General features: G+C 40.6%; 2 protein-coding genes across 2 annotated transcripts; one reads left to right on the forward strand and one right to left on the reverse strand.

The window, feature by feature from the left end:
* Positions 1–601: 601 nt before the first annotated feature.
* On the reverse strand, positions 602–1,437 carry LOC123984207 (cholesterol 25-hydroxylase-like protein). The gene has a single exon (XM_046070972.1). It carries the CDS (start codon positions 1,426–1,428, stop codon positions 610–612), a length of 819 nt encoding a protein of 272 aa, XP_045926928.1. The 5' UTR covers positions 1,429–1,437; the 3' UTR covers positions 602–609.
* A 9,961-nt stretch (positions 1,438–11,398) lies between these two features.
* LOC123984512 (developmentally-regulated GTP-binding protein 1-like) lies at positions 11,399–11,987 on the forward strand. Its single transcript, XM_046071430.1, has one exon. The coding sequence runs from the start codon at positions 11,517–11,519 to the stop codon at positions 11,985–11,987; it is 471 nt and encodes a 156-aa protein (XP_045927386.1). The 5' UTR covers positions 11,399–11,516.
* The last annotated feature ends 842 nt before the right edge of the window (positions 11,988–12,829 follow it).

Below are 12,829 nucleotides of genomic sequence, written 5' to 3' on the forward strand. Positions count from 1 at the left end.
AAAAACAAAAACACAACAACACTGTTTTACATTCTGAGGCAAAAGTAAAGTAGTTGGAGAAAAAAAAACAATTATATTTCAGTGCTTTATGAGGATTAAGTGGTACTTTGAAACATTCTTTATGGTGAATGAACATTGTGTTACAAAGAGAAAACTTTCAAGCCACTTCTGCAGCATAATCCACATTTCTGCTGTCAATCTATATGCCTAACCCTCTTTTGCAAATAGTCACATTCATGAAAAAAACATCACTAAATACGTGACTTCTGTCTCATTCTTTGATCTTGCCAGCAGGCAGGCGCGAGCTCACTCATTGACTCATTCATTAGTCTGAACTACTATTGTTGTTACTGACGCACTTTAAAGTTTCTGTTTAGATTTTTATACCTTTTGAAACAATCACTGTTGAAAATATAGCCTTGATTAAGATAGAACTTTTCAAACTAGACCTATTTTTGAGCATGAAACACAACAGGAGTGTTTCATACTCAAATGATTTTTGGTTTAGTATAAATTTTAAAATGTCAGCATCAGTTTAATCAAAGTCAGTTTTCTTCATTATTTTTTTATTAACAGTAGAACAAACCTGTCCTTCATTTATTCTGACAATCACAACCTTTTGAAAGTCTCTGTGTTTCTTGACTTCCTCTGTCTGTTTTCTCCCAGTAGCGTTCCAAAAAGTCTGTCCCAGTGAGTGAAGTATGGGGCATAGTTTACTTTGAATTTGAGGTGGTGGAGGTCATGGTGCGGAGCTCCTCCGTAGAGGCTTAAAGGCACCAGTCTATGTGGAGACCAGGGAAATTCGTAGCCCGAGTGAGCCTCAACAGACAGATACATGTTTATGACATAGAAGAGCATCTCGGTGAGTGTATGGCAGTTCAGGAGGGCAGGGTTCAGTGTTGTGAAGAAGCTGAGGCTCAGCATCTCCCAGACACCTGTGTGTTCTGTTGCCAGCGAAAAGGAGGCCGTGTAGATGTGGTGCTCCTTGTGGAAGACATACAGCCAGGACACCTTGTGATGCAGCAGATGCCACAAACAGATCTCCATGTCGAACAGGAGGAGGCAGGCCAGTACATCCTTAAGAACAGACTGCATCTCGGGTGCCAAAGGAGGAGAAGACACAGGTCTCAAGTACCAATGCACAACAGAAACGGGGAAAATGAAGCAGACGTGGTTGTGGAAGATTTTGAGCAAGCACCTCGAAGCCACTGCCAATGTCACCTTGTTTTGAGGCTGGATCTTGAAGCGGCGTACCAGGGTGAGTCTTGAACAGAGCAAATCCAGACATAAGTAAGGCAAGCAGCAGCTCAGGTGGATGGTCAGAGAGAATAAAACTGGGAAAAGTGGAGATCCAAGGAGGCTTTGTTCTCTCAGCCAGTCCCAAAGAATCTGCAGAAGGAGTTTCTCTGTGCTCTCTGAATTTGTCATCTCTGCAACATGAGAAAACTTGACTGTACTGACACATTTCTACTTTCTGAAGGATGGTGAAATGTTATGTAAGACTCAAGTGAGACTTGAAAAGCATTTCCTGGGGAGTTTTTTATTGAAGACTCTGAAAACAGAAGTTTAACCTCTTTGTTTCCATTAGATGTCTCTTTAATTATGTGAACGAAGTTTGCAATGTCACTTTTATACTGTTTTAAGACAGTGGATTTCTGCTTCCAAAGTTCAAAGTTGTGATGTTATTGCAGTTCTTACAAGAGTTAACTTGTTACAAGGAATTAGTTGTGTTCAATCTGTAAATCCTGCTGCCTCATCTTTAGTAGTAAATTGTTGCCTATTTGGTTTACATTTTGCAGCACATTAGTTGAAGTATCTTAAAACTGGAAATTGGCAAAATCAAACAAAAGCTTTTATGCACACTCTAGACCTCCTTCATTGAATCATGACTAACTTAATAATGTAAGACAATGAAATAAAATGAAACCGATTGAGAGCTCTTCTGTTTAGGATGATTATAAATGTCACATATAACAGGCATTTTGTAATGTATTTTATTTTACATTAATTGTGAGAATATTGAATATCTGAGACAGTTTTTGAAGAGGGATCAGTTGCCTGGCACTTCTTGTAGATTATTGATAGCTCTGTCTACAGTATTTCCTGTTTTGATCCAGTAACCCAACAGCAAAGTTAAAATAACTGCAACACTGGCCTTAAATACCCCCAATGGTATGGTGTCAGTACTACACTGACCCCTGCTGGGTATTTTTAACCCAGTGATTTTTAGTGTAACTGTTCAACAAAAAAGGAACCTGAAAAATACAAAGAAACTTACTTCTCATACAGAGAAAATAAAGTGTGTCCATTTCTTTCAGTGTGGCTTCGTTTCTGGAGCATTTCTGACAAACTGTGTGGAAGAGGCACATATCCTGTGATTTTGAAAAAAGGACACTTGCAAACATCTGAGCTTCACCCACACTGTAAACACAAATAAACACAAACTGATTTATACAATTCAAGTTCCCTTTATTAGTATCAAAACCTTAGGCACATCTTGCATAAAGCTGAATAGACAAAAGCCCCTTTTCCACTGCACGGTACCAGCTCGACTCGCCTTTTTTTGGTTTTCCATTGTGGAAAAGTTGTACCTGTACCTGCTTCCCGGTATTTTTTTTCGTATCACCCCCGTCGAGGTTCCAAACGAGCTGAGGGATACTAAAATGTGACATGAAAACACAGCAGACCACTGATTGGTCAGAGAATCGTCACTATTCATTGCACGCGACAGAGACCAGCAACAGAAAGTTTTATATTTTACAATTTTCATACGTTACTTTATCACTAAATCCACTTATGAGAAGTTTTGAGGTAATAAATCAACTGTGTAGATTTCGTATATTGACAGTTTTACGAGGAGTGATGGCGGAACAAAAATGTGCTTGAAGTGAGTTGAGGAGCTCATACTCTTGGTATATGTTCGCCGTCAATAACTACCGCTGTCAATACTGTACATCTAAATCACACAAATTACAGAAAGTTACACGTGTGTAAGTTAAGTTAGGTTATTTGTCGTTCTACATAGGTAACGTTCAACTATGCCAACGGTGGCTAGAGTTAGCTCCTGAAGTAACATTAGCGGCATTAGCTTTTTTTCCTTTGGATAACTTAAGGTATTCATAGAGTGTATCTAGCTACAGTTTGTTCATGTTTTGTAAAGCACTTTGCAAGGGCATAGGTTCGCATCTGTCTTAACATGTTGACGACGCTCAGGTTAGTTGTCTAAAAAAATCTGTATCATTTAGACTGTTCGGTGTAGCTTTTCACATTTAACTTTAAACAGTGTGCAAATACTTTGCTGGCTGTATGAATTGATCTTAGTTGAACTGAAGTTTATGTAGCCTACTACGACAGTGTTTCCCAACCCTTTCCTGGAGAAAGTTACCCCCTGTCCTGCATGCTTTACTCTCCCCCTGCTTCAACACAGCTGATTGAGGCAGCTTCAGGATTCATAACAAGTTGGTATAGTTTGAATCAGCTGTTTTGGAGCAGTGAGATGTTTAACATACACGGTTATTTAAACAGTTATCCACATAAAGATACTCCTCCTCACCACAGCCACTGTTGGCATATCCTAATTTGCGTGATTTATATGTACAAATATCGATAGTGGTAGATATTTTGATGGAACATGCCAAGACCCATGCATTCAGACTTTTTAAAAATACCAACTCCTTTTCTAACTGTGTAATCTGTGTGTGTACAGTGAATAAAGTAAAAGTATTATTACAGTAGGCTATTGTCTCCACTCATTTTTAATAAGTGGATATTTACAAAATTATCGATACAGGTATACATGCGTGTTCATATTTACGGATTGTAGAGTTTGATAGTCCACATAGTCCAGCAGGTTTCTACGGTCTGAGCTCTTCATCATGCATCTGTGGGGGTCAGTGATCATTTATGAACAACCATTATTTTTATTGACAAATGTACAATATATTAATAAGATAAACACAAACACGTTTTCCAAACAAATTATGTTGCGCACCGCATGAATGTCATTACGACATGATTAATAATTAATATGATACCATAAAGGGCGGATTTTCGATCTCTCCTTGAGCAGTAGTCTTTGTTGGTTTGTTTCAGACTTTTAAAACTTGAACTTTGTTGCAGTATCACACACATCTGGGGCAAGTAGTGGGTTGCTGTGTTTGAGAGAAAGTGTTGACCACGTAATGAGCAATGAAGTCTCTGTCCAGGCTTCTATTATTTATTTATTAATCCCTGCCGGTAACGTAAGTTATAGGCAGGCAGTTATAGGCTACTACAGACTCCCACGAAGCTCAAATTGTAGTCCAGTTTCCACAGTTGTCCGTTTTTCCTATTAAATTCAGCTGATAGCAGTAAAATGCCACAGTATATTACTCTTCAAAGGTAAATTATGAATGAGAAGTGTATGTGTTTCTTTTAAGATGACTGGAAGAGAGGCTAAGTTACACTCTTAATCAACAACGTTTTCTGTGAATGAATGTGGCTAGCTGTATGGACGGAGTTAATGTCATATTTTGACAGAATAAATAAATAGTGCCTGTAAAAAAAGATACTGTTAGTTGAATGATTGAAGCGATAGGTAGCAAGTAGAATAGGCTCAAATCAATATGCTATATTTAAGGAATGAGCCTGCTAATGTCCCGTTACAATGTTGACTAAATAATTAAATATTAATCAATGACAAAAACCCTCCCCCTATGTCGGCATGATTAAACTATATAATTTTTGAATGCGTTTCCTGTCAAATGGCACTCTTTTATTTTGTAGTTTTTCGTGTATTTCCTGTCCTGACCAGCTTGACAGTGGAGGTGGCCTGACAGAGGAGGTCTGCAGTTGGACCCATAAATATAAAGGCCTTTATCGCCTTTATTATGGATATCTATGGTTGGACCCTCTTGTGCTGCAAGTGGCGGCGGGGGAAGCCTGTTGCAACCCGCGGGAGGAGCTCGCGAGGCCGGCCAGCCGCCCGCTCACAGAGCCCTCTGCTCCCGCCGTCACACAGACCGCCACAGCAACAACGGCAGAGGAAAACACAGCTGTAAGGTTTTCATACCGCGTATCTGTCTTTACATTCTGAGTAATGTTGAAACGTTTGAACTTAAATCAAGCTGTGTGGATCGCTGGTGCGTGTGTCGCATTGAACATTACGTCGCGGCAGTTGTGTGTGGTGTAGCTTTGACGACCAGCTACAATGAGGGGGTACTATCTCTGGGTACTATCCTGTAATGGAAAACGGAGCACGACCAAACCGAGCCGAGTTGGTAGTGGGAATGAATAAATGGCAAAAGTAATTGACTGCTTGATCAGATAATTAACCAGCAACAATTTTGATAATCGATTTGTTTATTCTTTTTTGCAATAATGTTGAACATTCTCTATTTCAAGATTCTTCATGAGATTTTTTGGTGTTAAGTGATAATAACTTGAATCTTGAGCTAAATACAGTTTCCTTTTACTACTTTACTATGTTTTGTGGAAAAAGCGACTATGCATAATTTTATTCCATCAGCAGCACTTTTACTTAAATAACATAAAAGGGAGCTTTAAATGTGTAGTTTTATGGAATCATAAGCAAATAAAGACAGCTAATAAAGATTTTTTTTAAATTAGAAGTTCCACACTATGTCAAGTAGTGTTATGTCAAATGCTGTTTTAAGTCAGGTAGACGAGGTAATGGAATAATATCAGGGTTTCTGCAGGTTTCACCTGGTCAAATTTAAGACCTTAAGGCCATTATGAATGAAATCTAAAACCTATATCACGACTTAAAAAAAGAAACGCAAAGGAAATGCAGTCACAAAATTACTTGCAGAGTAAATCAATGTATTCAAATTAGAGTTGAGTGATGTCAAGAAAATTGGTATCGGACGATGTCAACAATGAAACACCGGGATGGACGATGACATTGATAAGCTACGTAACTAACAAGCTGGCATGTGGTGCAACTGCTGACGTGAAAAATGGATCACTGGTGGGAAAAATCCAGAAAAAAAAAGTTCTGTGTCTTGGCGACTTTATAAAACTTAACCTGGATAAATTCAAGAGAGAAGACAGGGAGACAATAAACACCCAAAAAGCTAAACTTGCTAAATAAGTCTATAGTTTTGATGCTCTCCACAATGATTTTATATTCACTGCACAGCACCAAGCCGCTTTGAGCCTCACCACCTTATAATGGCAGGAAAACACATGACCTCAGAATCATTACAGATAGGATTATTCATGTTTGCCTTTTGTATCTTAATTTACTGCTTTATACATTTGTAGAAATTAACATAAATAAGCAACATGAGAACCACATCCCTTCTTTATTATTACAAGCATTTCATTTGTACATCAAAATCCAAGAGAATAATTTCCTCATTAGCTTAAAAGGACTAACGTTAGTTTGCATCCCTAATTTGCTTCAACTTCTCCGTGGTCAACATCGTGCTTTCTTTTAATTTAATTATCAAGATGTACAGTAGAGGACAGAACTTTAACCTGACTACTTAATGCTGATCTTTTCCACCGTCACTTTCTGCTGCTCTCTCTCACATTTGCTCATCATTAGAAGAATGAGGAGAGGGAGGCAGCCATGCGTTGAGTGTTACTGTTGCTTACTGATAATCATTAATGATCGTGTGAAATTTTAATAGTGGCGCTCATTCATTAAGCAGCGACAGTAAACTTCAAATACGTTGCTAGAGACTGGTTTTAAGCCCTAACATCTGTTTTTCCATCCAAGAACCGATAAGGTTGCACTTCCCCATAACTGAAGAATAAATCAGTTTTATCTCTGTGGTACAATCCGAAAAAGACTTGCGGCAATAACACAAAAGCTGCCTGTTAGTCTTTGTAGCGAATTATATTTGGACCCATTTGGATTAGTGACAAAGAACTACACCACACAGGAGGAAAAAACATTCTTGAGCGCTGCGGGGGCATTTTAATGAGCATTAAAGGTAGCGTTAGATGGACGTTGGAAAATAAATACCCCGCAGAAACCCTGCAGGACATCTACCTGACAGCTACTGTTATCAGAGCAGCTCCTTTAATCTCAGAGTGTTTGACTGTCCGAGTGACAGAAATTGATGGTGAATCTCAGAGGAGCAAATATTCTGGCAGTAAAAGTACGGTGTCGGTGTGTCAGGTAATAAATGCTTCAGCTTCTCCAGACCAACAAAAGTCTGTTCCCAAACAGCGGGAGAAGTGAGGCAGGTTAACAAACATCTCCCCTTCAGACTGGAAGCTGAGCAGGAAGCTAACAGAGCGTCTTTTAGTTCAATTTATAGAAAGTAACAAGCAGCTGTATTTTATTTTTTACTCCAGCCTACCTGTCCAGCTGAGAGAAAAGAGCTGTTCAGCTCCATCCTGAACACAGACTAATTATCCATATTTGGGTCACACCTAGCAACTTGTCAATCACAAGGTAGCCCCGCCCTAAAGCCTCCCCTGCTTTCTGGTCTATTTTCCTCTAAATGGGACCATAATTTACTAAATGAACATCATGCTGTGTTGAAGAACACTTGAAACTAGCGACTGAGACCATAAACTCATTGGGAAGGTGTTTACTGAGGTAATAATCAGCTCAGAAGTAGCCACATTTTCTTATGGGCTGCGTCCGAATACTCACCTTTCCTTGACCTCGATGGAAAACGTCATTAGGTCAAGGAAAAATGTGAAGGAGAATCCATAAAGACTTAGGAAAAGAGGACAGCGGGTCTAAGAGAATCTGACTGCTCTTTTCTAAGTGACGTAATTATACGACGGATGTTACTGACGTGGCCTGCCGTGATGAAACTACAATGTTCTGAAGACGGACTACAAAAAGTGCATCTTTGACACTGTGCCCCGTGTTGTAATGCAGGCCATCTCAAATTTGACAACACGGTGGAGTATACTGTATGTTGTTCCTCAAATGTAAGTCGCTTTGGATAAAAGCGTCTGCCAAATGAGTAAATGTAAATGTTATCTAGCTTCATCATTGTCTTTAAGGCTAATGTCAGCATCTGTGACTAAAGTAAAATTAATTAATGATATTGCTGAAGGCTGGCAATAGCCTACATAACGTGAGGCTACACACTGAAACATTATTCTCACTTTGATCACATTACAAGACTAGTAACACAGCTCGCATGGGTCTCAGTTACTGTCGACAGTTTAAGACATAGCCTATGCATATTAGCAAGATATGGTATAAGAGAGTAAGGCTTAATAGGCAATGGTAACTAACATGGTGATCAACATCCTTTATCCGCTGTGGTCTGTGATTTCTTTTCTTTTTTTTATTGTAGAAGACACTTTAGGCCAATAGCTTATTTCAACCACCCACACATAAAATGGTGTTGAAACAGTATCAGAGCCAAAAAAGCCCAAAGAAAACAAACCAAAGGAAAGAAGGAAATTGTGAGTCTTTTTCAAGTATCATAATGTGCATCTGTATTGCAAGGATTTTGCTAAATGTGGTCAACGGATTTTATCGTTTGAGAATGTGCGCTGCTTTAAATGTTGTAGCCGCAAGGAATTGTGGGACCGCATTCTCTCCTTTCCTTTTGTAAAGGATGGTCCGGTGTACCCTATGCTAAAGGAGATATGAAAGGAAGCACTGAGGCACCTTTCCTTAGCTTTTAGAGAATTCGACCAGCTCTTATCATGGCTGCAACTGAAATACTTCCGGGTCACTTCACTCAGAATAGAGCTGAACGATTTTGGAAAATAATCTAATTGCGATTTTTTAACTAATATTGCAGTTGAATATGCGATTCATTTTTAAGCTCTATACCTTCTGTATTATTCAAAACGGACAAGCAATAAATCAGGGTATAGTATGAACACCACAATATTAGATAGATTAAACACACACTGTTCTTTCTTGTGGGTCAGGCCTGTGTTATGATGAAATTAGGTGATGCATGAATTATTATTATTATGAGCAATGGTGGAGAAGAAATTTCAAATTATAATATGAGAGAGATAATTTGAGAGTCAAGTATATCATATTATTTAATCCAATGCATTAAATAATATGATATAATAACAAAGTTCAACATAGTGCATTATACAGTAAGTGCTCAATACAAAACCCACAGTTCAACCACCATTTAATGAGTCCTTATCTCAGTTCACATCTCCTTGGAGTCCATCTTTCATCAAAAACCTCAAAAAATACTCAGTCTGAGGTTCAGTTCAAAAGTTGTTTAATAGACAAGCTTTAGTAATTCTCCGACAACACTGGAGATCCCACCCTCCTCCCCCGCAGCCTCTGATGCTGGTAAGCAGCGCACTAGTTATAACCAGGCTGTAACTCGGGACAGACTGGGCCTCTTTTAGACTTGTGCATTTCACAGATATTTCCTGAGCTGACTGGTGCCTGTGTGTGACCTTACTACATGTGTCTTTCTGTTGTGCATTTTTCCTGTCTGTCAAAGCCACGGACGGCCCGACAATTTCACCCACCACAACCACCAATTTCCCCCGCGGCTGGCGGGTACTACTTTAATTCCCTGTGTGAAACTAAATTTCTGTAGTGTCAGCTTCTGTCAAGCTGAAGGTCATTGTACAACAACAAGTGAAGGTACAGCGTAATTTGCGAAGTTGATGCTTCCTCTGCAGACTGGTTTACTCTCGCGTGTCATGTGACCAGAGCGTAATCGCAGCTTTTGCGATTAGAAAATCTCGTTTTATCACATTGCGATAATATCGCAAATGCAACTAATCGTTCAGCCCTAGTTAAGAACCTTCCTCAGCAAAAAAGACTTTTTGAACGCAGCCATAGACTTCTACAGGTGCTGGTCATATAATTAGAATATCATCAAAAAGTTGATTTATTTCAGTAATTCCATTTCAAAAGTGAAAGTTGTATAATATATACATTCATTCCACACAGACTGATATATTTCAAGTGTTCATTCCTTTTAATTTTGATGATTATAACTGACAACTAATGAAAACCCCAAAATCAGTATCTAAGAAAATTAGAATATTGTGAAAAGGTTCAATATTGAAGACACCTGGTGCCACACTCTAATCAGCTAATTAACTCAAAACACCTGCAAAGGCCTTTAAATGGTCTCTCAGTCTAGTTCTGTTGGCTACACAATCATGGGGAAGACTGCTGACTTGACAGGAAAAGATGTGGTAGAAAAAAGTGTACAAGCAATAGGGATAACTGCACCCTGGAGAGGATTATGAAAAAAAACATTCCAAAATGTGGGGGAGATTCACAAAGAGTGGACTGCAACTGGAGTCAGTGCTTAATGAACTCCCACGCACAGGCGTATGCAAGACATGGGTTTCAGCTGTCGCATTCCTTGTGTCAAGCCACTCTTGAACAAGACACAGCGTCAGAAGCGTCTCGCAAAGACAAAAAGGACTGGACTGCTGCTGAGTGGTCCAAAGTTATGTTCTCTGATGAAAGTAAATTTTGCATTTCCTTTGAAAATCAAGGTCCCAGAGTCTGGAGGAAGAGAGGAAAGGCACAGAATCCATGTTGCTCTAAGTCCAGTGTAATGTTTCCACAGTCCGTGATTGTTTGGGGTGCCATGTCATCTGCTGGTGTTGGTCCACTGTGTTTTCTGAGGTCCAAGGTCAACACAGCCGTCTACCAGGAAGTTTTAGAGCACTTCATGCTTCCTGCAGCTGACCAACTTTATGGAGATGCAGATTTCGTTTTCCAACATGACTTGGCACCTGCACACAGTGCCAAAGCTACCAGTACCTGGTTTAAGGACCCTGTTCTTAATTGGCCAGCAAACTCGCCTGACCTTAACCCTATAGAAAATCTATGGGGTATTGTGAAGAGGAAGATGCGATACGCCAGACCCAACAATGCAGAAGAGCTGAAGGCCACTATCAGACCAACCTGGGCTCTCATAACACCTGAGCAGTGCCACAGACTGATCGACTCCATGCCACGCCGCATTGCTGCAGTAATTCAGACAAAAGGAGCCCCGACTAAGTATTGAGTGCTGTACATGCTCATACTTTTAATGTTCATACTTTTCAGTTGGCCAACATTTCTAAAAATCCTCTTTTGTATTGGTCTTAATATTCTAATTTTCGGAGATACTGAATTTGGGATTTTCATTAGTTGTCAGTTTTAATCATCACAATTAAATGAAATAAACATTTGAAATATCAGTCTGTGTGCAATAAATGAATATAATATCCAAGTTTCACTTTTTGAATGGAATTACTGAAATAAATCAACTTTTGATGATATTCTAATTATATGACCAGCACCTGTATACGATCCAGTGGAGTCGCCCCAGTGCTGGCAGTTAGAGGGAATGCAGGTTTGAAAAGTGAAGCTTCAAACCTGCATTCCCTCTTGGACCGGGCGATGCAAGCAGGGCTGCAAGTCAAACTACGTCCTCGCGAGATTTCCCGCGAAACAGGATAGCGGCGCTTGCGTAGTGTAGACCACGGTGTAGCGGACTAGTGTGCTAGCTAAGCATCATCTAACTTTGCCAACTTCAATGTAACATCTTTCCAGCTTCTCTCGGTAACGGTGGTTGTACGCAGGAATCTTCGTCACAATGAGTATACTCGCCAAAATAGCAGAGATTGAAAATGAGATGGCCAGGACGCAGAGGAACAAGGCCACAGCTCACCACTTGGGTCTGCTCAAAGCACGTCTTGCCAAACTCAGAAGGGAACTCATCACACCAAAAGGAGGAAGTGGTGGTGCAACAGGAGAAGGTTTTGATGTTGCAAAAACCGGTGATGCTCGTATCGGTTTTGTTGGTTTTCCGTCAGTGGGAAAGTCAACACTGCTAAGTAACCTTGCAGGTGTGTACTCAGAGGTTGCCGCCTACGAGTTCACCACTCTTACAACGGTACCTGGAGTCATTCGCTACAAAGGAGCCAAAATTCAGCTGCTGGATCTCCCAGGAATCATTGAGGGCGCCAAGGATGGCAAGGGCAGAGGGAGACAGGTCATCGCAGTGGCTCGAACTTGCAACCTAATCCTAATAGTTAGGATTAGCGGCTATTCCGCCAGTGTATGAGTGAGTGTGAATGTTAGTTTCCGTTTGAGCACTTAGGCTCAGTGTATGAATGTGTGTGACTGGTGAATGCAGATGTAGTGTAAAAGCGCTTTGAGTGGTCGAAAAGACTAGAAAGGCGCTATACAAGTACGGAGCATTTACATTTGGTGAAGACACAAAGCTGCCTCCTGGTTTCACAAATCAGACACATTAAATATCAAATTTCCGTGTGGTTTTGAAACTGACCAATCAAAGAACGAGACACAGATTCAGGTTGTCCTCACACAGAGGAGCAGGTGGGGCTACGTACTGAGGCGCTGCTGGAGGCGCTCTCCCCGTTGTTGGGCGGAAGCGAGGCGAGGAGGCCGGAGCCTTACGGCCTGCTATCATATTAGCTATCATATTAGCCGTCAGCATGCAGACCTGGTTTAGGCCCTACACACACTTAGCACTTGGGAGGCTTGGTCTGGAAATCCTCGTACTCCTCCGCCCGGGCTAACAGGTCGCTGAACCCCCAAGTGTGGTAGGTGTTGTTACCCGGCACATAAAGTCCTGCAGCGTGGCAGTGATGTGGGATGAGGTTTCATGGAGTGATGCTTCACCAGGATGGCGTTTCTGACACAAAGGTGGAGGAAAAACCCAGGTTAGAAAATCTGCACAAAGGTTTTGAGTCGAGCTCAACTTCAGCAAACCTGACTGAGGTGAGCTCTGACTCAATGGACAGCCGGAGAGGCCAACATAGAGGAAACTATGATAGCTTGTCATAGCTATCATAGCTATCATATTAGCCGTCAGCATGCAGACCTGGTTTAGGCCCTACACACACTTAGCACTAGGGATGGGGATCGTTAATTTTTGATATT

The sequence above is a fragment of the Micropterus dolomieu genome, linkage group LG15 (assembly GCF_021292245.1).
Source record: "Micropterus dolomieu isolate WLL.071019.BEF.003 ecotype Adirondacks linkage group LG15, ASM2129224v1, whole genome shotgun sequence".
Taxonomy (NCBI): Eukaryota; Metazoa; Chordata; class Actinopteri; order Centrarchiformes; family Centrarchidae; genus Micropterus; species Micropterus dolomieu.